General features: G+C 44.9%; 1 protein-coding gene and 1 long non-coding RNA gene across 13 annotated transcripts in view; one reads left to right on the forward strand and one right to left on the reverse strand.

Annotated features, from left to right (window-relative positions):
- The first annotated feature begins 492 nt into the window (after nt 1-492).
- Nucleotides 493-27,803, forward strand: part of rimbp2b (RIMS binding protein 2b) — a 73,495-nt gene continuing 46,184 nt past the window's right edge. For 10 of the 12 annotated variants that reach the window (XM_046386736.1, XM_046386739.1, XM_046386742.1 and 7 more), the window contains exons 1-5: nt 493-714; nt 2,432-2,596; nt 3,038-3,131; nt 3,234-3,365; nt 15,707-15,844. In XM_046386736.1, coding sequence (XP_046242692.1) covers nt 3,066-3,131; nt 3,234-3,365; nt 15,707-15,844 — 336 coding nt within the window. In that variant the 5' untranslated portion in view covers nt 493-714; nt 2,432-2,596; nt 3,038-3,065. Of the gene's footprint in view, nt 715-1,434; nt 2,597-3,037; nt 3,132-3,233; nt 3,366-7,708; nt 7,835-15,706; nt 15,845-27,803 lie in introns of those variants that run through there. The other 2 variants (XM_046386737.1, XM_046386745.1) reach the window with 2 other exon arrangements.
- Nucleotides 5,178-27,460, reverse strand: LOC124057981. Its single transcript, XR_006843187.1, has 3 exons — nt 26,885-27,460; nt 22,112-22,335; nt 5,178-5,427 (listed from the first exon to the last, which is right to left on the reverse strand). It is a non-coding gene; the product is annotated as an uncharacterized LOC124057981 (long non-coding RNA).

Genomic DNA, 27,803 nt, shown 5'->3' on the forward strand with positions numbered 1-27,803 from the left:
CAAGTGACGTGCACACACACACAGCAAACGGTGGGCGACCGCGTGCAGCGCCCGGGGAGCAGTGGGGGTTAGGTACCTTGCTCAAGGGTACCTCAGCCATGGACACCGGGACGGGGAATCGAACCAGCGATCCAGTTGTGGATCCAACTGCCCCTTTCTTGACACGAGCCAAATAAACAAGTGAAATGTGAATAATTTGTCCTTGGTTTGGAAATTTGATACATGCCTTTTCCAATTCAGTGTAATATTGTTCTGGCGCTGAAGCCAAAAGGTGAGCGTTCTCCACAATTCAGTCCTATTACTGTCCTATTACAGTCCTGATGTCCTCCAATCAAAAGTCAAAGTTATTTGATCGGTTAACTAACCACAAGTCACAACCTGCTGCAGCAACATACAACAATTTGAACCTTCCAAAAGATGACAACTTTCACCTTTTGGGCTTTTGTTATCCTCTGGCTGCATGTTTTGCTGCCTTTTTGAGACCTCATTTGGCGCATTACCTCCACTTGTGGATCAGTAGAATAATGTGAAGGCATTGGCTGGACTGTACATGACGTCACCCTGTGTGGACACGTGCAGGAGATAAACAAAACAGGCACTGATGAACATTCAACTGTTCCATACCGCCACAGAGGTGAGAAAAATCCACAGGATGTCTTTAAGCAACCGCTCAACTCCAGAAGTGACAGGATGGAGGGCCGTTTCTGCGCTGTGGTATGGCTGGCTTTTCTCTTCCGCTCACACATTTTCAGGGCTAGCTAGCTTATTTGCTAAGACCAACTTAGCTTCGTATTAGCGTGTCAGTAAGGGTCTGAGGTGGGTGGTTATATTTATTTCATTACATATACTTAGTTATACGTACTTAGTTTTTTTTTTATTAAAAGAAAAACTTTCAGCGAAAAATCATTACTTTGACTGTTACACTACAGCTTTGTTAATTGGATTCGGGGGCGGTTTTGCCCATTAAGCGCTAGCATTCTGCTAAAGTACGCTGATTGGTCGGTTAAAGATTTACGACTAGCAACTCTGTATTACGTAGGCCAACTTCAATTATCATTGCGTGAACGTAACGACATTAATACGGTTTCAGTTTTGTGTCTTGTAGTCCTGATGTATTTTCCTAACGACAGCTACAGCAGACGTGAGCAGCGAAGTTAAAACAAAACACAAACTTAGTGCTTGGTTGGTGTGTGAAACTAAAATGGCGGGTACTTCATAACAAAAAGCTGCGAGAATCTAATCAAATGGAGTTATGTTGTCTCTACCATTTATATGGAAAATACAAGGACAGTTGGCAGAAATTTACACCATAAAAAAGTTACATTTTGGACCTAAACATCCTTTGCCTAATTATTTTGCTTGTCCACTATCGGTGTCTTGCTTTTAGTAGGATACAAGATTATTTGGTTTATTTGTCACACACCAATCATACACGGTACAATGTGCAGTGAAAATCCTTTTGTTCCTGCTACCAAAAAACAGGTAAGTAAAATAGAAAGAGTAAAATTACATATTATGAAATAGAAACCTTATAATAACAATAATAAGAGCTACGAGTTAACATTAACGGAGCTCCGAGTGCTGCGAGCCTCTGATGTGAACGCTGGTCTGAGCTCAGGTTATCGGGGTCCGTTTTGACCCCTAAACTGACAGAGAAGTAAGTGAGTCTTTTGTGCTAATGTTAACGAGTTTCATACTACACACGCAGTTTACAAAATTTGAGATGTTATGTAATGCTGTGTGTCTGTGGGACTGTATTGTCTATTTAAATAGTCACGTAAATGTGACAAAGGGTTTTAGAGATGCATCTGATCTGTGGGTGTCTCTGATGGGAACTGGGACATCTTTACTGGAATCATCAAAGCTTAACCCACGTCCACAATGGAATTTCACAGTTTCCCTCACAGTATTTGAAGTAGTAGCTCAGCCAAGCACAAAATCCAGTGACACTGTTTCCTAACTATAAAGTGTCCCTTATTTTTTTCAAAACAGCTTTCTCTACCAACTGGCTTGATAAATGTATGAAATTAAAAATTGCCACATGTCTTCCACAGTAGCCTTGTTTTCATCTCTATCAGAATACTAAATATATCTGGTAAGCGGGATCTGTTACTGGATCCCAAATTAGAGCCTGTGTGTAGAGTTGCAGATGAAACCTTCTAGGCCCTCACACACTAAAAACTGCCCGAGACTCTTGTATAACAAAACACAGAGGACTGTTCCGAATGACGAAACAGGCACCGAACATTTACCCGACCAATGAGAAGAAAACCTCATATCAACAGTCCCCCAAACTGATGCAGGAGGCGTCACATGACTCGGCCCGTGTAGAAGAAGCGGCTCATCGCAGTAGAAGATATTTTCTGTTACCGTGTGCACTTAGAATGATCTGAGTGAATCGCATACTACGATGGAGTGCTTTGTCTAACAGGAACTGGAGTTGACTGGGAAGGAAAATCTAACAGCTAAGAGTCTCTTCTGCAGCACGCCGGCCTGCATGACCCCGTGGAAACTGAACTGGAACTGATGACTGGACCTCTGGGTGTTTTAATTGCGCCCTCGTTTCTGCTGGAGTCTCGCTCACCCTGCATCAGAGGTGGGTGGGTGGTGGTGAAATATCCAACAAACGTGGTGTATTTTGCAGAGTGTTATTTAGTCTGTAGCCACAATATATGAATTGTGAAAATGAGCTCTGGTCTTATTATGTAGACAATCTAAACATCTTATCTTTTAAATGCTATGGTTTTCAACTAGCCACGTATTTGAAACAACATGCAAATTTAACATGTAAAATTAAGCCTACATTTTTCACAATTTCCACAGTAAAAACTGTTCAGAATTGTACGTTTTTTCACCTTTATGTGTAACAATAATTTCATTTCATGATTTAATTTACTTGTAGCTCTTGCTAGTCCTTTTAAAATCACCAAAATGTATTTTTTTACATAGTTGCATATGTGTTTCCTGTGGCAGCTGGCTGTCTCTCTGTACTGACAATAATCCAACATCCATTATTATGTAACTCTGCTGAATACAGATATTTATAATCTGAACATGCTGGAGTTATGACATCACCCGGCACTGCTGAGCATGACAAGCATTTGGGGAAGCATGCAAACCGTTCTGTCATGGTAGGTTACTGCTTGTAACAAACAGGAAATGTACCACTTAGATGTGATGTGACTGATGCGTGGCTTAACTTGATGTCTGTTTTTACTGTACGTACGTGCCAGGGCACGATGGGTTGTCGCAAGACTTGCAAGGTGGAGAAACTCCTGAAACAGTGTCAGAGGGAGGTGGTGTGGAGCCAGAGACAAAGGTCAGCCACGGCGAAGAAGAGCAGCCGGATGAGAGGCGCCGATAAGGTGAGCGTGGTGCGTTCGTGAAGCTTTCGGTGAATTTCCTTTGCTTCAGCCGTGTGTGGACCCTCACAGGATCAGCACTTGTTGATGCCTGCAGTCGTGGTGTGACCTCGCCCTGCACTCTTTGCTGTCACCGAGGCTCATCATTAACAGATGCAACCAGATGTGGCACTCGCTGATTGTATTGTCATCTCTCGTGCAGATGATTCAGCTGCCAAACAAACAATATATCATAGTATTTGTTTATAAAGAGATAAGCCACAGTGCCATTATGTAAATATGCATTTAATTAAATGAAGTATAATATACAGAGTCAACAAAACAACTGAATTTGGGAAATTTTGCTGGATGTTTGTGTTTGTCTGTTGTAGTACATACCAGAGGTGTAGACTTGAGTTACTTAACTTGGACTCCGATTACAAATTTGACATGAGACTCAAACTCGAACTTTAACTCCAGTGATTCGTGACTTCACTTGGACTTGAGTGTTTTGGCTTGGAAGTACTCAATCAAAAAAGCCACGAATCACTTAATTTCCTGAGTTGTTTCCATGAGACAAGAAGAAGAAGTTGCTTTTTCTGTCGGTGTCTGCCTGGATACTGCCATGAGATGTGAAAACATGGCTGGCAGTAACAGCAGGTACACATGGACCAATGAGGAGGCCAAATTATTCCTCTCTCTCGTCCATAAAAACATCACAGCCGTTTTGGATGGAAAACAGCAGCAGAGCGGGTTTCGTTTCTGCTTTGCGACCTCTGCTTCTTCCGCTTTATTACAGCCATGTGTGTCGTAGCCTGTACCGCCATTTTTTGATGAAACCACACTTTGTGTAGCCTCGTTTGTTTGCTCCAAACAAGTTGATGGAAGCGCCTGATTCACGTTTTGTCGCCACATTTCAAAAGTTTCGCTTGACAAAATGGCTTGGTTAATGGCTGTGCATGTTAAGCTCATAATTAAGAGGCAGATTAAGAGATTAGAACTGATTTGAAATTACTGTTCAAGCATCACTAGTACAGAAATCAGATGATACAAAATGAAATGCAGTTATTTTTCAGATGTTCAAAGTGCAGCTGGTTTTGGTAAATAATCTGAGTAGCTTCTGTCAGTGTATGTGGGCGCAGAGTGGTGTGTGTGTGTGTGTGTGTGTGTGTGTGTGTGTGTGAGTGAGAGAGAGAGAACCTGCTTGGGATTTTGCATTGTAAATCATATTAAGCTGGTTCAGCTTGAAAAGTCCCCCGGCTGCATTAAAAATGTGAGTTAACTGCACTTGATAATCAGTTCAAAGTCGTCTTGTGAAAATATAAAACTAAAGTAAAGTTCACAGACTTTGAGAAAACAGTTTGAACAAACTTCATGCGACACGAAGCGCTCGCAGCGGCTCCCGTTGTTGTACAGGAATTAATACAAAGGCTGCGTTTTAGAGTTTTTTTGTGGAAAATATACATAATGGAAACCTACTGTGTGCCTTCATTACATCTTAAGATATGTCATAGCTGTTTGTTTTCACAATAGTGAAAATACTCAAAACATGATGAAAATTAGTATTGAATTCAGTCTCTACGACCTCCTTGCACTTAAAATTTAAAAAGATTCCCTTGAAGCCGTTTCATTCAATGTCTTTGCAGCAAAGCTGAAACAAATTAACTCCAACAGGAGAAGCTGCAGTTGCTGTTTGTGTGAAATGAAGAACAAACTGTGAAAATGTTGAAAATGTAAAAGAAAATCAAATTCGGCTGGTTTTTAGAGTGACTGAAGAGTTTTTGATTCAACTTAATGCTTCAGGGTTAGTGAACATGCTTTCTCAGGATCAGTTGACTTAGCAATCAGCTGCACAAAAAGAGGCAGCTGCATATTTAAGGCAGAGGTTTAACTTACTTTTTAAAATCTAAACAGCCCAAAATGACTTGCGTTTCTCTGGCTGTACTCTGGATGTCCCCTCAGCTCGAGGATGCAGGGCGGATTCTCACATGTAGCTGACACAAGAAGAGCGTCTTCTGCTTGGTGTTGATTAAATCCCACGAAGTTTCTCGTCGTCACGTGTGAAAGTCAGTACTTTCTCTACAGTCTGGAAAGATAAAGATTATCATCATCACACCATCCTGTCACAGCACTGAACAGCTTGATTAGATGGACACACGTGCACTCATTTACTTCTGCTGACGATTTCAGGTACCTGCAGGCGTTTGTTCTCTCATACATCCTCATTGATAAATCCTTTTGCTCTGCTCATGACGCTTGTTTAGACAGGACGTCTCAGTGGAAGTTTTTCAGAGTGGTTCACTCCGCGGGCAAACAGCAGGAGGCAGGACAGGAGCTGCGTTATGACCGCAGTGTGGCCCCGAGATGGATGTGATGAACTGTGTATTATACTGATATAAAATCATTTTATCACTGAGAATGGATTTGATGTGTGATATGAATTTACAGATTTTATTCCCAGTATCTTGTGTGAGTGACTGCATCTGCATTTCCGTTTAAAACACCTGTGTTGCTTTTGTTCAGTCATTTTTATTTGCTGCCTCTCGATATTAAATCTTAGCCTCAGCTCTGCAGCTCACGCAGTTTTTTGTTAATCTGCTGAAGCCCTCACAAAAGGGGATGTCAAAACAGTTGTTCACACCTCCAGACGTGTCTCTGCCAGCCGAGCTGAGGCAGGGCCCCGAGCTCCCGGTCTGCCTTCTGACATCCTTTGACAGCTGTCTGAACAGGTTTGGCTCCCTTTAACATTCTCAGGTGGGCAGGCGTCCTCTGAATCATTATTTAAAAAAATAAAAAAATAAATAAAAGTAATGTAAACCAACAGTCCAGCAGCAGCACCAGCTCTGTCCTGTCCTGCCTGGTGAGGAGTCAGAAAGTGCCTCCATTCCACTCGGCTCAGATATAATTTGCAGCTTGACGTTAGCAGTGAATGTTTTTTTTTTTTACATTAAAAGCTTTTAAAGCACATAGAGGCAGCACTTGACCTGTGAATCTTTGATGTGTGGAATGGAAATAAAGGAAATGAAGGACTGCATTATCCTCCTTTAGATCAGACATTTGTGATTCATTCATCACAAAGGTATAAATAAAATCCAGATTTCTGGACCCAGTTTCCTTTTCAGAATGATCACAGGAGTGTGATAGTTGGAGTTCTTCTTTTAATCCTGCTGCGTTGAGGTTTTCATTCACTAATTGCCTCAGAGGAGGTCTACACTACGGTACATAGCAGCTGATGTTCTGGTGAAAACATCAGGTGTGCTTCCTGCTCTTTGTCGGAGCTCATCACCCTCCTCTTCGGTGTTTACGCACCAGGCAGAGGACACGAGCGGCAGCATTTGGCATCAGTCGTGTGTGAGGTTGTGGTGCTTTGAGGGCTAAACAGCCGCTGAGCGATATAAGCTCTCAATTGGGATTGCAGTGAGGGTCCCTCTGGAGGGGGGAGGGAGGACCAAACAGAGGTAAGGAGCTGCTGTGGTTGCTAGGCATCCACGCTGAGAAAAGCATGTCTGTTTTGGACCCTCCTTTCCTCCCACAGCAGAGTGCAGCGCCGCAGTCCGCCACAGAGGGCAGCCATGCTGCATACACAATGCTGCTCCCTCCACTTCTCCCCACGGTCAGAGAAAAAAACCCCAGGATGGCCCAAATAATCCCCTTTAATACCCTTCTGCGCTCGATTTTTCTGATCTGTGATTGGATGGTAATGGCGTTTCTGCTGTTTGTGGTAGCTGATTGGTCTGGCCCACCGTTCACTGAGTGAGGGTTTGTGAGGCTGAGCCTCTGGGGAGCCTGTGTGGAATAATGACCCGTGACGAGGCGAGGCAGAGCTGATACAGTGCAGAGAAGCACTGCAACAAAAAAAAAACACTGGGAGCAAAGGCCGAGAACCTCACATGACCTTGCCAGCTTCAATCATGGCTGCTCATCAACGGTGGTTAGGTGGGCAGGCGGTGCGATGGAGCACGTGGCCGGGAGGCTTTATTGACAGGATTGTCTGTGACTGCTGAGAATAAGACAGAGAATGACCAATTCTGATTAAGGGAGACGAAAGACATCCTGGAGAGGGAGTGCTGCTGAGAGCTGCTGCACACTGCACTGCCTCTGCGCTCCTGCGTGTGTGTGTGTGTGTGTGTGTGTGTGTGTGAGAGAGAGAGAGAGAGAGAGAGAGAGAGGGGAAGGGGGCGTGTTGATGTGTGTGCTCTGCTGCACAGCCACAGTAGTGTGAGCTGAGTGATGCTCGCTGCCTCTCTCTCTCTCTCTCTCTCTCTCTCTCTCTGCCTCTCTCTCTCTCTCTCTCTCTCTCTCTCTCTCTCTCCCTCTCTCTCTCCCTGCGCTGCCTGGCTGTGCCTCTTTCTGCCGAGCATCGATGAACCATTTTATGCTACAGAGCTGCCGTAGCCATCGTACCGGTCCTGCTGCCGCCTGCTTTTCTGTCCTTCGGAGACACAGGAGGAAACACCTGCCACTGCATTGCTCCTTTATCCGCTGCTGCTGAGGTACTTTAGCGTCTGCTGTCTGCTGTCAAGCCGTGTGTTTTTCTGAGCCGAGGATTGTTGTGCTGCCTCTGCTGCAGGATCACTGTGGTGCTGCTGCTGCTGCTGCTGCTGCTGCTGCTGGAGGGATGATCACAACATGTCTTACTCAGTGTCTTAGACTCTGTGATCCTCTGCTTATATAGCCGACCCTCCACCACCCTTATATGCATTTCAGGCTGTTTGGATCAGCCTGTTTTGAGCTGTCCCTGCACAGGAGTGGAGAATATGTCCAGGTTACTGAGAAGAGCCAGAGGACATTGCACATCATTTGCATGCAGTGAGGATTCACTGTCATATTGTTTGAGTTTTCGTCCTGACTGAAAACATGCTGCAGTGTGTTTAGGAGAATGCTTGTGTGTTTACCGTCTTTCCAGGTTGGTTCCATGCCTGTCAGCTCTCTGCAGAGTCTGAGTCTCATGCAGCTGAGACAAATCATTATGAAGTTGTGTTAATGAATTGGAGACATGAATGCTAATTGGTTGCCAGCAGTCATCTGATGTTGATCAAATTGCTTCCATGGATTTTGTCAAGCATTTGTGCAGATTATCCATCAGTGGTGTGCTGGCTGCCATCAATGCACGGCTGTTAGGACAACAGCTGATATTGCACAGATCCTTGTTTTTTCTCTCCCACATACTAAAAAGGGTGTCCTTGACTGTGCGTGTACATTATAAACTGATGCTGTGGCTGGTGGAGGGCGTTAGTGGATGTGTGAAGGATTTAAGTGTTTCTGTTTGTTGTGTGTCATCAGCTACAGAGCTCAGTTTGCAGCCAGACATGATCCTATAGGTGGCAGTCGTGAGGGTCCACAGGGGAACAAACAGTGAAGGCTGATCTGTGAAGTGAAAATATGTTGTCCGTGTGTGCGCGAGAGAGCAGGTATGGATGCTTCTGCTGCCTCCCAAGGTCACTCATTTTGAAGAGCTGCCATGATTAGGGCTGTCAGTCTCGACCCACACCTCGGATATGAGAGAGTACTCTGACGACAAACTCCCATTCATGCTGTAGCTCCTCCTGCCCACCTTGACAAGCAGGCACGGCCATTCATCATTTCACTGGTTATCCCTGAGCTGCCAGCAAGGGACTTTTATCTTCACTATGCACAGGAGACGAGTATTCATATTTCTAACCTACATTTGTTTGCTCTGCGAAAGAGGAGGTGGGAGGGAGAGTTCAAGGAGGCAGGAGGAGGAGGAGGAGGAGGATGGAGAGGGAGGCTGTTGAGCATTGTTTAAAATCCAGCCCTGGGTCAAATAATATTTGCATAAAATTCTTAGTGTTTATTCCTACCTTCTGGTGGCACCAAACGGAAAGGGTTTACCGCATTGGGAGTTCAGACATTTTGTTTTCAGTCACAGAAAGCTATAGTGAATTTAAATGAAAGAGCGTCTGCTCACTTATTTTATACCATAATGACCATCTGGTATTTGGCCATATGTTAAATGAAGAAAGCTCAAACACTCTCGATTTTTGAAGTGTGATGTTTGAGTTTTAAAAAGTGTAAATGGATATATTGGCTGGAACAGTTTGCACTTGTTTGCAGACGGTTTCTTCTCTACACGCCTACCAAACGCGGAGTAACATTAACATTCATTTGTCTTACTTTGCATATGTAAATCAGATTTTCAGTCTGCTATTTCAGCTCTGTCTCCAGTAACTCCTGAGGTGGAATTACCCTTGACCTGAGTCAGATTTACTGCAGTACATGTGAGAGTTGTGCAGCAAAATTATTACTGCAGGACCTGCTTTAGAAAAGTACATTTTGTTTTAACTGTCGACACATTGTTGTATTGTCACTACACACAGAACCTCAGGACTCTGAAACAGCTGACTGAATGCTCTGAACTTGATAAAAAGTTTTTAGAACATCCTACTATAAACCTATAGAAATACAACACATAACAGACATCAGTCAGTATAATAATACATACCGTTATATACTGCCCCCATCAGGTCTGGAGGAATTACTTCCTTGGCACCCTCTGTTCTGTATGGGAGGAGTGAGTCTATAGTGATTAGTCCAGAAATAATGGTATGTTGATTGATTGGACCTATGAACCAATGCAGCACCATGAACCCGTGCAAATCGATTGGTTTGTCAACAGCAGTTCGTAATGGCATCCTTAAAAAGTGGACAGAAGCTGTTGTTGTTGTCGTGGATTGCTTGGTAGATGAGCTGAGTGTTGGTTGTCTCCAGTGGTGGTGTTGACGAGAGCAAAGTGAAAGCAGGAGGCGTGTGGAGGTGCTGAACGTGGCTGCTCGGCGGAGGACGTAGCAGTGCAAGGGGAGCATGGCTCAGCGTGGTCCTGAGTGGCTGAAGCTCAGCCGTAGTAACAGCTGGAACACTGCTGCTGCTGGCGCCTGGATGTGGCCTGGATAAAGCACGTGACCCCGCCCCCCCCCTCGCCACAGTGTGAGGCATTAGTGATATGAACAGCAGGGTCCACGGCCACTCTTACATAACACCATCTTCACTGGGAAATCTCTGTAAAGATGGCTCCGGGAGACTCAGTGACAGCAGAGTGAAAGTGCATTATCATTGTCCGCATGACTCGCTCCGATTGTTTGACTGTCCTGAGCATGACAAAGCAGGCGTGTGTCTCTGGTGCGTCCTGAGGGTGTTTCCATGTGATGGCAGATTTATGTAGATGTTTTGTGCTGTATAAGCCTCTGGACTTGATCCGCTCCACTTGCATGTGTCTTTGCAGCACTGTGTGCGTGTTGCAGTGTGTACACGAGCATGTTTACATACAGCGCAGGTTTATGTAACGTCGCATCTCCCGCAGCTCACATGTAGCGTGAGTAGATGTGTTGTTCCAGCCGTTTGACTGACTCCTGTGCGCAGGAGTGGCTGCTGACTCCAGTGGAGGTCAGAAGAGAGTAGCCAGTAATCACCTCGGGGATCTGACTGCATTCATAATTGATCGTTCCTGGAGTTGATCAGGGCTGTCCACTCAGTCCGATGGAAATCACTGATGTGGTGTAAAGAGCAGGAGATTAGATGAGCACCCAGAAGTTAGTTGTTAGCTATTTTCTTTAGTCCAGCTTGCAGACTGCTCGGTTGTCGCAGTGAAATTCTCACAGCATTGAATGCTTGCACTGAAAGCTGCTCTTGTCAGACAACACTTTAGCTTTATCAGTGTCACCTTGTAATGAACAGGTCTCTGATTGACTTTATAGGAGTTCAGTGCAGGAGAAGCAGTAGCGCTCATCTGGACATCAGTGGGGTTTTAGTTTGCAGTTGCCAGGCTGGACTTAAAATCCCACACACTACATATACATGAACTCTGTCTGAGTGAGGTGGACTGCCGTGTGGATCCGTTCTGAAAGGTGGACCTTCGCGTCTGAGGGCGGGGGATGAGGATGATTATGTGGATCTTCCCAAAATCCACAGTGATGATTATTTGTCAGGATTTGCTCTGTAATAAAAAAGCTTATCTCCGCAGGTTCAATCTCGGCCTCTGTCTTTGTGCTTACAGGTCTTGGTTACTGTGTCTGCGGTGTCCACACTGAACTCGTGTTTTCTGCAGAAAGCAAGTCACACGGTGCTCCAGTGAATTTAACCCAAACTTGCAGATTTTTCTCCAGAAGGTGATGTAGAGTGACGCGAGGCCTGGTTGATTGAGCCTGATCCTCTGATGTCTGAACACCCACGTTCATGTCCCCTTACTGTGTGCGTCGTCCACCATGTTGGAGGTTAATTGCGCCATCTTTGGTAACATATAATTGGCAGGCAGTGCTGTAGACACACTGGCAGTCAGTTCAAGGCACCCTTGCTGTTTCTCCTGCACGTTTAATGTTGAAGATGATAAATGGAATGCTAATGTGCTCCAGCGTTAATGCTTTGTGTTTATGTGGGGATGTAATTGATTCTAATGTCCCGATCAAGTGGAACTTCACAGCAGATTATGGGGGGGTCTTGGCTGTGTAGTGGGTGCTGCAGCAGAGTGTTTCCTGTTTTTTTTTTTTGCAGTGATTCGTCTTGTTAGATGTGCACACTACATTGTTCTGTGTTAAAGGTCTCTGTGGGGTTTAGCAAGCCTGCTGTCCAGCCTCCATGTTGTCCCTTGGAAGAACAGGGGCACAGGCTAATTGCATGAAGTAGTTGTAATAAGGTGGACTGAATTAGCTTTGCCCTGACTAAAATGAATTAAAGAGGCCGTCGAGACATAAAGAGTTCCGAACTGGCTCATTATACCCGCTTAGCCAAATATATCGTAACACAGTGTTATCTTTGAGATGCTGACAGTGTGAGACTACAGCACAACATGAGTTCGTTCAAATGCGCGTATGGTGGAAGAACAAACAGCATCTAATCCTGCTTAATTAGTCGTGCCTGCGTGGAGCACTGGTCCCAATACAGATGAAAACAGAAAGCTCACCGTCGACCCCGACAGTTATCACAAATAATGAGCTCAAACTGTTCTCAAATGTCGTTCAGTCTCCTCCAATGTGATGAAGTGTTCGTCAGTGTTTCTTCTTTGACACTCTAGTCATAAAGAACAACGACTGGTCAGATAATTGATTACACTATTTTGAAAATCAAATAAATGTGATTTTGCGAGACAAAATACTGAGCATTACCTCATGCTGCTTTATGTAAATGTCATTATATATTATATTTGGATTTTGGGCAGACAGAATCAATTTACGGACCTCAGGTTTGGGATGAGTGTTTCTCACAAATTAATGACCCTTTACAGAGCAAAGGATTAATTGTTTAATCAATTATTTTGGGAAATAATGAGCAGATTAACTCGTGATGAAAGCGATCGCTCCTTGTAGGATTCTGTAACGTTAACACTGTTAAGCCCCTGACAAACAAGCGGCTCTTTGGACTTATCAACGAGTCACTTTTGCTCGTACCTGAACACTAGCTCAGGACGAAATCGCTTTGAATTAAGGCATTTCCAGCGTGCATGGCAGCAGATGTGAGGGAGAGGAGCTGCTCAGCACCTGCGAAGGTTGTCGTGGGTGGAAGGAGTGGAAGGCTGCGGGAGTCGAGGGCAGGACGGAGACGGCCTTTGTCCAGATGTCTGTTTGTGTTAGGGAGGTTACGACGCTGCCTCCTGCCATTAGAAACAAACACTAATTGTCCATTGGCCCCGGGTTGGGCATGTGCAGCTGGGGACATGTGGCTAAAAATAACTTGTTCCCATGAGTGGCGGGCACACAGGACCATTAGTATTCAGCACTAAAGCATGGCATGGACAGAAAAAAGGTCATCTTCTAGCCATGGCTACAAATGTCAGGGTGGGGTACAAAGCGACACCAGCACTGGGTGGGTGAACTGCGAGCAGCACCCGAGGCTTCGCCCACATTTGGACCAACCTACTGAACCGTTGTCCTCTGTCTGAACACTAGCAGGAAAATGTCACACGGAAAGAGCCGAGCGCGTGTCACGACATCCCGCGTGGTGTTTGTAGCCCAGCAGCGTGTGCGTCCGACCCACCGAGTCTCTACCTCGGTGCGGCGATGGCCTTCCACGGCCGAGTCGAGTTACAGCTCTCCCTCTATGACACAAAAGCAGCATCTGGTTCCACCTGACTGGAGCCATGAATAATTTAATAGGGGGCATTATTATTTCCATCCAGCTCCACTAGCTTGGCAATAACAAGCAGTTTAGGTGGTGCTATCAGCGTAGCTGGCTAAGTGCTGGAACATGGAGAGAGGATGTTATTTTACCTCCCTGGCATCTTATACTTGTGTGGGTTTGTAAGTATCTGGTTGAACGAGTGCTTAAGTGTTATTTTTCATTGATGCACTTGGTCAACATGTTGCTTGGCTGTTTGCAGATTTTGGAACGTGAGTAAACAGATGTGTGAAGCATCTGGGCGACAGGGTTAATACAGAGAAGTCGCCATCGTACCAGTCAGTTGTCTTGTGAGCAGCGCTGGAAGAAGTACTCATGTCTTATACTCAAGTAAAAGTAGAAATACCACCAGGTAAAAGTCCTGAATTCAAAATGTTTCTGAAGTGAACGTACAAAAGTGTTACCACCAAGATGTCCGTGAAGTATCAGAGCCGAAGTAAAGCACGAGTCTGACAGACGAATTCAGTTCAGTTCAATTCAGTTGATTTATATAGCGCCAATTCACAACAAAAGTCACCTCATGACACTCCAATTAGAGCAGGTCTAGACCAAACTCTTTAATTAAATTAAATTGTAATATAGAGAATTTTCTCCGCTGGCTTCCTGTTTGGTTTGGAATTGATTTTAAGATTTTATTGATCACTTTTAAAGGTTGTCTGGGTTTGCCCCTAAGCCGCATCACAGGAATGCTGACCACGTAATGAGCCAGTGTGCAGAATCAGTGATTTCTTTAAAATCACCTGTGAAAACCGGTTTGTATAGACCTGCTTTTATGTGATGTCTTTTTACTGTTTTTATTTGTTTTATCTGCTGTCTCTTATGTAGTGTTTTTATTTCTCTTTTTCTTTACTATTGTATTTAGTGGCTTGTAAGTGATGTGGTAGTTTATTTTACTCTTTGTATTCATTATGTTGATATTTTGTGTTTTGCATTCTGCCAGTTTTGTCCTCTCGTTTCGATCGTGTCTTCACGGTTCGTTAATCTGCTCTTGTTTCTGTTTGGTCTCACTGTTAATGTTGAGCCAGTTTTAGACGCTGTGTTGTTGTTGTTTGTACGGGGTAGAATAGCACTATAGTACTGCACTGCTTATTGCATGTAAGTATATGATATGAAGTATTTTTTATTAATATTAAGTATTTTTTTTTACTTGTATCTGTAGGTGTAAAATAAATGCAATTGAGTAAAAAATACAACATTTGCCTCTGAAATGTAGTTGAGCAGAAGTGTGAAGTCTCATAAAATCGAAATACTCAAGTAAACCACAAGTACGCCAAAATTGTACTCGAGTAAATGTGCTTAGTTACTTTCCACCACTGGATTCACAAGCGCAGTGCATCAGGAACTTTTATTTAATCTCAGGGCTTCATGTTTTACGGTTTCAGCACTGACGTCCTAATGTGTTTATATACGCGTGACGTAACAAAAGGCAAATGAACTCATGTTCATTTCACTCACTGACATGTTGTGCTTTTTGTCACTTGCTACAAAAGAAAAATTTTTCATGACTAATCTGTGAGAGAAAACTCTGATACAAAAATGCTGTAGGCCAGAGGCGTTCAGGCGTCTCTTTTTTCGTTATCAGCAGCACTTCAATCTGCTGCTTGTTAGAAGTTAATAAGTTTGTGTGTGAAAAAACACTTAACATGCACAACACGGACACAAAACTGTCAGTGTCCACATCTGTCTGTGCTTATATCTGGCTGATAAACAGCTCTTGATGTATATGAATCTTTTTGTTGTTTGAGTATGCGCGTGAAATTTCCTGCAACAAAGGCATCACAGCGTCAGCTTTGCCCAGTGTCATGCGGCCCGATTTTACAGCTGATCCTTTATACAAACGTTTTGTTTTGTATCATGTGAGAGTTTTGGCACGGCAGCGACTTTATTTTCCGTGTAATCAAAGGTTTAGCGGAACGCTGTTCTTACTCGGAGCAGCAGGTAGTCCAGTGAATGCTTTATTCCCTCTGTCGTCAAACAGATCCTGTGAAGGCGACTGAAGGGAAGAACACACCGTCTGCACCGCGTGAGTGCAGTCGTGGCTGTGTTCTCACTCAGACCACCTGCTGGCTTTGACCCACACTTAGCACAACGAGTGGTGGAGGGTTGTTTGGAATAAGTTAATAAGCCAAATGATAAGTGACCACTGTGGGGAACTTTTTGCTCTTCAGAACACACACAGTATTGTTAATACTGTATTAGTGCTTGAAATGACTGCAGCTTTTGTCTTCTTCTCCCCACAGTTGAGAAATGACGTTTTGCCCGTCCAGCTCCCAGGGGTGCAGCATTTGGACAGCTTTTATCTTCTAGAGGACAACAGCCGAGCTCTGAGACTCGGCCCGGAGACCCTGAGTCACCAAAGGCTAAAGCAGAAGTTACTGGTGAGTTCTCAGAGTGAGGGTGAGGGTGCCGGACCGGGTGTGGACCAGTTGGGGTGGAACTCAAAACCGCTGTGGAGGCATTTGCTCTCAGCAGCTGTCTGGCTTTCAGTGCTGGATTGTGAACTTTGTGAACCATGATTCATTTCTCCTCCAGTTGTTGGTTTAAATTCGAAACGAGGGGTTTAGACTCGTCTTTGGGTTTAAGAAAAGTCAAAGTGGCAGCCGTGTTTCCTACAGGATTCTGTGAGACTGCAGTGCAGACTTGGGGGGGTTGTTTCAGCCAGGTCCAGACCAGGTCTTCAGGGAGATATTGGCACACTGGCTAAATTAGCATACAGGTGTACACACGTTGCATCATCCACGTCATCCAGAGGCCAGTTTAGTTTAATTCGTTTATTTTCAAGGTTGGCATTCTTAATAATACTGCTGAGATGCGTAATACTCAACACCATGTGTGTTGGTGCTGCCGCAGAGCACTGCTTAATTTTCTCACGGTTAAAGGACAATTCTGGAATGATAATGTTTGTATATCTGAACAGCGCAGCATGATTTGTTGAACAGCCTGGTTGAAGTGCGGTTGCACCTGTTCAGTGTGGTTCCCTTTGGACTGAAGGGACCCCGGCAACCATGTTCTTTAAAACTCCATGGACGGTAAACAGCAGGTTTCTGGAGCGAAGCTGGGTTTCTCTTCCTCAGGCTTCCTCAGGCTTCCTCCAGGCTGTGATCTCACAGCGGAGGCTGCTTGTAATTCCCCCGGCTTCCCCCTGACGTCTGTGGTTCAATATGAATGAGCTGCATCGATTAGGCCTCAGTGTGAAGCTTGTGCAAAGGGGATGAGTCGTGTGTGTGTGTGGAGGGAGGGGGGTCTCTTCAGCACTCACCAGACTGTTGTTTTCACAGAGGGCGACGTTATGGGTGACATCTTTGGGCTGAAGCTTTGTTATTAGCAGTTTCTTCTTGCGTGTTAATGTGCAGTTAGTGGAAGTGAGGAGTCTGAAGAGGGCTACATCCTATTGACAGTAATGGTAACATAAGAAACTGGAAAAGGTGTCGTCTGTATCATCTTCCTCCGTTTACGTTCCCGGGTTTTGGTACACGATATTCTCCCACACTGAGGGCTCGGCCCCTCGAGTTAAAGTCCACCAGCTGCAGTCTATAGGGGTGTGAGGTTAGCACTGCTAACAGCGATTGTTTGCATAATGAGGGTGGTGTGAACTTTATTTTTAAACTCTCCGCCTGCTTGTCACAGGGCTGCTTGATAATTAGCCTGTCAACATTTCTTAAGGGGTCGCCTGCCATTTCAATCAAGTGCAGCAGAATTCTCAAAGCAAATGTGACTAATACCAGATTTTTACAAAAGTGGAATGCAAATAAATTTGGCAAAATCGAGATCAAAGGAGGTTTGATTGCCTGCACTTAACACACAAGAGGTTTAAAGGAACAGTTTGTCCTTGCTGATGCAGTTGATGAAGTTTTTTAGTACACACAACATTTCTGGAGCTTCACAGCAAAACAATAATGCAGCGTTTTGCTAAACAACCCAAAGAAGCTGAAGATTTGTTTTAGACAGCCAAAAACCTAAAATGTCTCTTTATGGCTCATCCAGCATAATCCAAGTTTCCAGAAGCCCCGAGAGCCCGAATTGATTTGAAAAGATGTCGCTTACACTGCATGTGAGTGCGTTTGAGCTCGTGCACCCGCTTCATTCCACTAACTCTTTTAGCTCGAGATTTTGTCCGAAAAAAAGGCGTCTTTTTAAATCATTATGGGGTCTCAAGGCTTCTGGAGGCTTGGCTTAGGTTGGGCGAGCTGTATGGAGCCATTTTATGTTTTACTTTAGTTGTTTCTTTATGTTTTAAAACAAGTCCACAGCTGCTTCAGTTCCGCTTCAGTTGTTGCTTCAGTTGTTGCTTCAGTTGTTGCTTCAGTTGTTTTGTGGTTTAAGTAACTTCACCTGACTTTCCATCGACGAGTAGATGATGACTGAGTTCGTGAGAGTTTGTGTTCTGACTTTGTTGCCGTCATTCAGTCCTAATTCACTAATTCATCTTTCGGTAATTAGAAGATCCTTGAAAAGAGGTCGAGTCACACAAAGCTCTTCCCTCGTACCTGCGGTGGTTGCTGGGAAACGAGCGCTTTTAAAGTCAACGTGTGTGCCGTCGCGTCATTAAGCTGGTGTTTTGTGGTGCTCAGTCGACAGAGAAATGAACTGGGAGGAATGGGGGTATTGGTGGTGGGAAAACAGATGATTTTGGATCCTGAAATATTGGCGTTGGCATCAGTAATTACCAATACGGAATAGTCTGACATAACACTGAGCGAAGTGGTAATGACAAGCTGATAGGGCATGAGACTCTCCTCCAGCAGGCTCCATTAGCCTGCAGCTCTGTTATCTTATGATGGAGATGCAATCAACAAACGGCAGACGCACCCTGGTGAAGGTATCTTTCTCGTGTACACAGCTGTCTGCAGCCGTCACATCTTTTTCATCTCCTGCAGCCCGTGTGTTTCCCCTCTGGGAAATCTTGATAAAAGTGACGTTTTTTAACTTTGCCCCTAGAGGCTTTCTACTCTTTTCTTTTTTACCTTTTGTTGCTTGTCCTCTTTTAGGCGTTCAGATTTGTGCTGAAGAGGGAATCTCACAGGTACTCAGTTATAGTTGTTATTCTGCAAAGCTGACGTTTACATAACGTTTTCCTCTCCTGGCGTACGACTGCAGGAGTTTTCGAGATCAAGGAAAGCTGCAGAAGAAAGAAGCAGTTTTCTGTCTTGAGTAACTTTCCTGAATGAATTATGAATTATGCATCTGCAGTTGGAAAATGCAACCACTGGAATATAATTAGTCTAGTATTATTTTTTTGAACACATTTAGATGCGACATACAGTGGTCCATATTTCTTATGCTGTGCTGATATGGTGGCCTCTGTGGCCATCATTACCCAGTATTTAGACATTTTGTGAGAGTCTGTGAATACAGCAATATCTGGGTAAAGTTTGCCTGTAAAAGCCAGCATTAGCCACTATTCTGTGAATCACTTGTCAAAACAAACCAAACAAGGTTGCATCAGCAACACTTAAACAGCTGAGCAGAGGTTTGTTTTACTGATCATGGATTTTCATTTGCAAAAGGATCACACGTGCATAAGGTGTTTTGGACTAACTAAATACCTTCAAGGGCTTTTTTTCTGTTTGCGCTCTCACTGCCAATAGGAACGCTGAAGTACCGTAAGCCGGCGGGTGGTTGGTATGGCAACATCACTTCTGTGCAACATCAACAAGTTGACGGATGTTCGTCTGTGTTTTATGTCTGTTGGTTGTCTGTCCATACGTGCGTCCTATTGTCATGAACGTGATGTCTCAGGGACGCCTTGACAGGCGTTCACCTTTAAACTGTGCTGATTATAAAGATGTCTAAAGACATCTTGTTGTCGTGCACCAGGTGATAAAGCTCCCTGTCAGCCACTACCTGTAGTGGCTGACAGGGAACTGCAACCTGACTGGTGCACGAAGGCGTTCGACCACGAGGAGGTGATTGTAGTTCTTTTCGTTAAGGCTGCCGTTACCAGCTGTTGTTTACACGACAGATTTTTGCTTCATCGACTTGTGTTCGACTTTACTCGAGGTTTCTCTTGTCCTGGGAGAGTACCTGCTCTCACGTAGGAGTTAAAAAAGTCCTGAAAACGGTGTTGCGATGGTTCCCGGTTCTTGCAGCGTGGATGCAGTAAACGGAGAGCTTCTCAGAATGATGAAAAGGTCTAAAAAGGCCTGTTGTGTTGCCTTAAATGGTCCTGAGAAATGAACAGGAATCGCTGTAGAGCCGGGATGTTTTCTCTGCCGCAAAAGTCTGTCATCCATGTTTTCCTCCTGGTTTGCCGCAGGGGTGAACTTGAGAGGTAAATTGTCAGGCTTTCTGGGGTGTCAAGGAATAAAGCAGGCACATCTGTCAAAGAGTGGTTGAGGCGAGGTTTGAGCATTTCTCAGCATTTGGGGGATGTGAGTTGCATGAACAGATGCACGCCGTCGAAAGTGAGGATTCACTGATGTACTGCAGTAATGTGACTTGTGATGTCTGGGCAGAGAGGGACCTGGAGCAACTCTGTACTCCTGTCTCCACATCCATCTGCCTTCCTCCTATACTGAAAAGCTGAGGGTGCAACCCGTTACCCATCTGTCTCCGAGAGAGTCTCGTCGTCGCAGCTGAGACTGCAAAGTGCAAGACATATTAGGGGTGTGAGCAGTTTCTCCTTGGTTAACTCCTGCCCTCATAACTATTCATCAGTGGGAGCAGGCCTACAGTCGATCCTACGGGTTCACTCGGGGCTTCGCTCAGTCGGACGGTCGAGTGAATCATCAGGCCGAGGCACGTTGGGACGCAGATCTTAAATATGCATCATGCAGATTGGAAAAATCACACTCACTTCGCAGTATAAGATTGTGGGCACCCATCATGTTCTTCTAAACAACAGGACTAAAAATATTCCCCCGGTGTCGACTTAATGTCTCATGTGCTGTCTCCCACAGCGTCATCAATGCCAGATTTATGACTTACTCATGTTTATTCATATACAGAAAACATAAACACGACACAGAAAAGGCGAATTGATCTCTGATCTGTAATGACATTTGAATGCTTCACCAAACGCTGTTTTCCTGTTTGCTTTCCTTGTGTCACATGATGCAGAGCACAAGGCGCAGACAGACAGGCTTACATTCCTACTTTGGCAGTTTTTTTCTCTGAGTAAGGATCGTATTTGTTCTTGTGAGGGTGTGTTTGTGCATGTATTGATGTGGGAGGCCCCCGCGCTGAGGGCCAACCACATGTTTACATCACTTGTAATGAAATTAGAGCCGCGTGGCACCCACACTACAGGCCTCCACTGATCCTCTAATTCAATTACCCCCCTTATTAACGCTCAGATGCTGCTGGCTGACCCTGGACCGCACTCTGCTTCTGCTACACACCAATCGCTCTGCAGCCCTTTCTTCTTCTCCCATGTACTGGCTAGTTATCAGTCATCGCCTTACCGATGCACACAGGTCTCTCCTAAGTGTTTGTCTCGACCACAACGATGGCAGATCCAGGAGTTTGCATGCCTAATGTTGTGCAGCGTGTGTGAGAATGGACATGACATTTGAGCATATTTGTGTGTTTTTCTGCCACATCTATTCTTGCTAGATTTGCAGTGTTTTTTTATACTAACTATCATTTAGTGATTCATGGCAAAAGCAAAGGACTACCAAATGCTGACTCAAAACACTATTAATTTTTTTACTTTAATATTCAGGCATTCGGTCAAGTTTGTCCTCGGTAACGTTTTGCCAGTCACTGGATTTGTGCAGGATAAGTGATGTCGTAAAAATATCATCCTGCTTTTGGGCAGGAAATTGTCTCGATGTCATGTTAAACATGTCCAATTTTGTTGCCACAAACACAGCTGAAAATTGCCTTTTGACTGTCTTTTTGAAAATGTTTTACCTGTAGGTTGTCCTGATGTCCTGTTGAAAAGATCTGGTTCTGTGGCCCTAAACGTGGCTGGAATTGATCCCGACATCTCAATAAAAGCACCTAATGTGAAGTGGTCTCCAACAGCCGTCTGTTGTGGAAACGTGCTACGCCAACATTTTGTTCTGCCGACTGGGCTTAAGACTGCCCGAGGTAGTCGGAGATGTTGGGTTTATTTTCTTTTACTTACTCGGGACACATTTGAAAAACTGAACTTTGTAACAAACTGAATTTCTGGTGTTTGTCCCAGTGGGCCTGTGCTTTTATTGAACTCTAAATTCTTTATTTTTTTGCTGAATTTGAACTTGGCTGCAAAAAGCCTCCAGGAGAAAGTCACGCTGTCGTGAAATGTGTCAGTGCTGGAAAAAAAACGTGACCTTAAAATCGAAACTCAAATCGTGTGTTTTGAGAATCGTGACACCACTCCTGAATACACATCTGAATAAATGCATTTTCCTTTCCACCCCTGCATGAAGCGCCCAGTTTGCTTCGAATAACGCTGATGAGAGCACGCAGGAAATCATTCAGGAAGAGCCCTGAACATGTTTCTGTCTTATTTCCTGACTGAATGTAAACTGTAAGACTGTGTTGCTGTTGGAAGGAGGCCCACTGCCTCTCTGCTGTGGCAGGTCTGCAAGGAGCTGGCGGGATGTATGGCATGATTTAACAACACGGGGTGTCTGGTGCCAGCACACACACACACACACACACACACACACACACACACACACAGCACTGTATGCAGTCAATGGCTGGGCCTTTACCTTGCCAGATAGCGGCACACTCAGGATGCTGAGATCTGGTTTATCACAGCCTTATCTGCGATCGCAGAGAGAGTCCTTTCCAGTCTCCTCCAGGGTCGGGTGTGTCCGAGCCTGCTGACACCGGCCGCCTTCATCTCCAGTCTGGCCTGTCGGTCGTTATGGCCACGGGCTTCAGCATCACTCGCGGTGTCTCGCCATGTGGGAGGAAAAAAAAGTCCCTGCAGCTGTGAGATAACAACATGCAGTGGAACAGCAGCGTTAAATACATGTAAAAATATACCTGATGGTATCTTATTATGTTGGACTAAAAGGGACTACATTAAAAGCAGCAGTGGAAACATTGCTTCATGTGACAGCTTTTAAAAGTTAAGCCGGTTAATGGGTTTATCACAGGTTTGCAGAATCCCCTGTCTTTTGACCTGCTCGGGTGCATGATACAATGAGGCTAAATTGTCTCGTGCCCATATTCAGGATTTCAAAGCTAAATCTCTGCCAAGTTTCTCAATCTCTCGCCACCGCGTTGAGCTTATTAAAGTTTCAATCTGCCACAGGCTCTCTCTCTTGCCTCGCAGGATGAATGCGCCCTTTTAATAATGTAACCGGTTTTAACAAGATCGTAAAATGCTCATCTAACTTTCATAAGTCCTGTTACTAAAGTGACAAATTCACAGCAGGAACCACTTTGGTGGTCCCTTGGTTTTGGCTGCAGCTCCGCGGAGGTTGTGCCTGACTTTACAGCTTGTTGTTTTGTCGCCCGTGTGCCTCTGAAGTAGGTTGGTCATGATGGAGGAGATTTAGACGGGCCTTCTGGTAACTGATAGTGCTTCTCCTCCGCCTCATCTATAATGTACGTGAGGTGCACAGGGGCTAAAAACACAGACGAGCTTCTGCCACATGATGGCTCTTTATCCATTTAACGCTGATGAGCTCTCGCTGTTTCTACACTCCTCGATGCAGGAGTTCAGCGATGTTAGAGCCGTGTGGCATGAACGCAGAAGCTGCTGGCTGGTTTTGTTTTGTGTGTGTGTGTGTGTGTGTGTGTGTGTGTGTGTGTGTGCCCTCTCAGGCTCTGTTGCAGTAATGTGACCTTCATAGAGAGATTAAAATATGTAGCAGGCGTGCATTGATTTTTGGACTGGCCACTGGTATTTATGGACTCAGTCAGTGTATAAATATTGATAGTCACTCTCCTAAAGAAAGACTTTGTGTATCTGTGTGTGTGTGAGATAGCACCTGATAGAAAAAGAATAATTGGTAGCTCATGCGTTTTGCTAACCTAAATCTGTTTGTGAGCCAGCAGCTGCTTAATAAGGTCATTCCCATTATGTGTTGGTTAATTACAATGGCTGTCACTGAAGTCCCAGAGCTGTCAAATAATAAAGCAGTTTAAAGGGACAGTGCACAACTAAATATAAGGGCGAGGGCCACCAAATCAGACACTTTGTTTTGTGACTAAAACGACTCAGCCTCAGCTGTACTTCTTATATTCCAGGCTAACTGAGCGCAGTTGAAATCGCAGCTTCCCAGTTTGAATCGAGCACACAATAATTACAGCCTCACCTGTGATCAACACCGTTATTTAAATCCAGTATATAGACCGATCCCAGTGCTCTCTTCTTCACTGTACAAACTTGTTTCTGTCCATTCAACAGGAATCCTGAGCCCAAATCAAACTGTGGTCATTTGGCTTGTGCGTCCATTTAGCTTTAGATGGCTGTAGCTACAGAGTGCTCCTTGGTGTTGGTTCTGTGTGTTTTTTTCTCATGACTTACATGTCTTTTATTTCACAAAAATGTGCATTTCTAGAACACATCATCGGCTTTGCTTTGTGTAATTGTTCTCAGTCCAGTGGCCCTTAATTAGATTGGTGCCTTGGTGGAATTAAAGGCCAACAATGGCTGCCAGCGTTTCTCATGCAGACAGAGGAGCTGACTGATAAGCCGGCCACTCGCAGTGTCAGAAGAGTTGCGATGAGCTGCGTCTGGGGTGTTGTTATTGTGTCCTGCTATAACCCTGTCTCGCTTCCTCGAATTGCTCCTCCGTCTCAGTCGGGAATGCTTGTTCATCAGAGCGTTTTGTTCACCGGACTCCGAACTCGTTGCTGACTGTTAAGCTCAGACTCCTGCCTCTTGCGCCGTCCTCTGTGAGGTTTTGTTCGTAGTGAGGTACCCTTGGATGAGTGCGAGGGGCGAGTGGTCCTGACAGACCGACTTGGGATGACTCACACTGCTGATGTGGCTTTTTGTCCAACGACTTTCCCAGAAAAACGTTGTTTTCCGGGCCATTTGCTTAGATTGCATCTCTCTTTGTCTCCTTCTCTGTTTTTGTGTGTTTTTTTCTTCAGTCTCAGGTATCACACAGGTTTCCAGCTCAGAAAAGTCCTGTCAGTATGCCGACTACAGCGAAATGGTCCACCACATTCTGTATATTTTATCAGTATCCACAGACGATGGCGAGGAGCGAATCTCCCACTCTCGGTGCTGCTTCGAAATGTGCTCAGCAAAGTTAAAGTCTTGAAGAGGTGAAAATATGACACGTTCAGCTTCCCCCTGACAGTAAGAACGTTTTAAAAAATGCCAGTTTACATTGTCAAAATGTATTTTCATATTCCCACATGTTATACTGGCATTGAGTTCATTAATTTACTGTGTCACACTCAGGGCTTATCTGGTAGAGTCTCTGATGTTGTGTTTCTGGCAGCACGCAGTAACTTAATCAGCAGGCTTGGATAGCAGCACGGACTTAAGCTGAACTTCAGGATCAGGTTGCTGCGGTTTTCTGTGAACAGAGGTCGGCCTATCTCGCCATCTCCGCCACAGTCCTGAGCGGAGACGGAAACCTGCTGCTTCACCAGTTTGCCTGCTGCTCGTGTGGACATGAGGGAACTAGTCTTTAAGGCCTGCACCATCTCTGTGTGGGAGAAGGTAAGGCCAAGCTTCAGTGGAAAGTTCAGGCGAGTGGTTTGAATTGTGCCTTTGTTGTTTTTGATGTTTGTCACGATAGGACAAGTAGCCAGTCTCTGTCAGTGTCAGACAGTCTCCTGACCTGCTTTTTGAGCAGCTGCTCTGCCATTATTGTCGCACAAAAGCTGTAATCCTGCTGCTGCGTGGCTAAAGGAATCCAGTTTGTCTTAAAATAGTCGGAATTTACTATTTCATTGGTAACGATTGGCTTATTTGTCCAATTTCTAATTTCAAATTGTTTGGGTAATCAGGTCGTATTATGCAAATCATTTCTTATGAAAAATGTTGACTTAAACAAGTCATTTCGTCTCATTTTAAGTTTGCACATGAAGCCTTCGAGGCTGACGAAGCTCCACCTTCTCTGTCTCTGACTTTGTTAGAAAACGAGGCACAAAGCAGTGGATTCCTGCAGGAGACGCAGGATTTAGTTTGAACTTAACTCTGATGGAGGAAGAAGGTGTCAGTTTGCTCTGATGATATCTGCGAGATGTGCTTCTGTGTGCATATGAGCTGCCCTGCAACTAATGATTTTGTCACAACTGATTGATTTAATTAATCATTTTATATTTTACCAACACTGGTGAAAATATCAGTTACAAGCTTCAAGCAAGTCATCATGCTTGAGATGCTTGAACCAGAGAATATTTAGTTTCCTGTAAGCAACAACATTAAATATCAAAGTCACTGCTAATTTTAGTTGATCAGCTTATCACTTCAGCTCTAAGACTGACCTTTCAAGTTGTGACTTACTGAATCAGAATCAGAATCATGTTGCGTATTTACCCTTCAAACGATTATTTTCAGTACTGGTTAATCTGACAGTTATTTCTGTGATTTCAATTGTGAAAAACACAGTTAGCCTAAAGTGACGTCTTCAAATCGCTTCCACAGCTCAAACCCCACGGACTTTTCATTAAATGTCATAAATGTCAGAGCAAAGCAGGTCATCCTGGACATTTAAGAAACTAGAACCGGACAATGTTTGACTGAAACAATCGATTATCAAAATAATTGGCGAGTGATTTTCTTTCCATTGACTAAGCGATCACTCGACCAGCGGTTGCAGCTCTGCCCTTCGCTCTGTACCTTTTCAAACCTGGTGATCCAGTAACATTAAGCTTCGACAGCGTCTGATACTCTGATCACCCAATACGCCACACTGGAGCTGCTGTGCTGACCTGCAGTTGCGTAACACAGACAAAGCATATGCGTCCAGCAGCTGGGCATCATTTGGCTGCTGTTGTTTGATACCTGTGGTGGATCTGAAGCCTGTTAAAGAGGCAGAGCGTTTGGTGTTTCCTGGCTGCATCGCTGCCGTGAGCACTGGCTCCGACTTAAAGAATGCCTCTCCCCTCTTTCGCTCTCTGCACTGATGATGACTCACACTCCAACACACCCTGCAGAAATCTCCTCTCATGCACCCGAGAGAGGGAGAAGAGAGCCTCTAACGCACACACACAGTACCTGTTCATGTGTCCTGATCCACCTGCTCTGTTTACAGGAATACCTGGACTCATCAGTATTCCCTATGGGTCCCCACAGGGTGGAAATGCAGCTGGTGTTTTTGCACCGCTAGACCCTTGAGTGTATTATGCATTTATTCAGGCAACCAATTCTCTTATCTGCAACCGAGGGGCTTCAAGAGTGCATTTAAATTCATCAGATGCATTTAATACCTCTGAAAAAGAGAAAGAGGTCACTGTTTGTGAAGCGGGAGTTGAGTGTCAGATCAAAGCATTAACAAACATCACATCCGTAAAGAGTTGTGTGCAAAGGTGCCATTTATAGATTGTTCTCATGATCCTCTCACCGTAGGCTGCCCTGCAGTGAGCGTGCTAACACTGTGTGACATTTGCAGCGATGCTGAAGTCCAGCCTGCACGTGCTGCAGTGCCGTAGGTCCGCCGCCCTCGGGCCGCCGCTTCGCTGGAAATAGAAAAAGAGCAAAGAGACCGAGCGTGATTAATGGCCATATATGTGCTGCAGAAAACACAACAGGCCTGTCTGCCGCCATCTTCCTAACACACAGCCCCACAGGCTGGAGAATTACATAACAGAGCTGTGAAGTTGCTCATGCTGATTCTTAATTGCTTTAGTTTGTTAATCGTACACGGCTGCATGGCCTTGCATGACACACGCGTGTCAGGTGGGATCACGGTCTCCGTGAGATGCGAGCGGTTTCACATTCTGAGTGGTTTGCCCTGCAACCGATCGCTCTGCTCTTATTTACCATGCCCCCCCAGTTCAGTTCTCAGGACTGTCTTTGGAAGAAATGCTCCTCCCCGCCCGTGCCAGTCTGGATTTGACTGGCACTCTGTTTTGTTTTGGGGTTTTTTTTCTATTAAGAACGTGCTATTTTTAGCGCGCTGTGTCAAAACATGGCTGTCTCATCCTGTGTATGTATGTGCTCACTGAAATAACTTCCCTTCCCCACAAGGCCTGAGTGGTCTCTTCAGCTACATGTGCTGAAGCCCGGTTTGCTGCGCTTCACACTGCATGCAGACCCATTACGCAACCCTGTGCATCAGCCGGGGGGGGGCAGCGGGCCAGAATGACGGCCAGCAGCCAATCACTCTCCCTTCTCTCCCGTTTTCATTTCTGTCTCCCACTCTTAGCTCTCATTTCTCCAGGTAAAGCAGAATGCATGGTGCGCTGTACCGTATCCTAGCAGTGCACGTTGTGTAGGGGGGTAAAGCTGTGGGCTGCCGCTGGCATGCAGCCTGGTTCTCT

This window comes from Scatophagus argus, chromosome 4 (assembly GCF_020382885.2).
Source record: "Scatophagus argus isolate fScaArg1 chromosome 4, fScaArg1.pri, whole genome shotgun sequence".
In the NCBI taxonomy this organism is placed as follows: domain Eukaryota; kingdom Metazoa; phylum Chordata; class Actinopteri; family Scatophagidae; genus Scatophagus; species Scatophagus argus.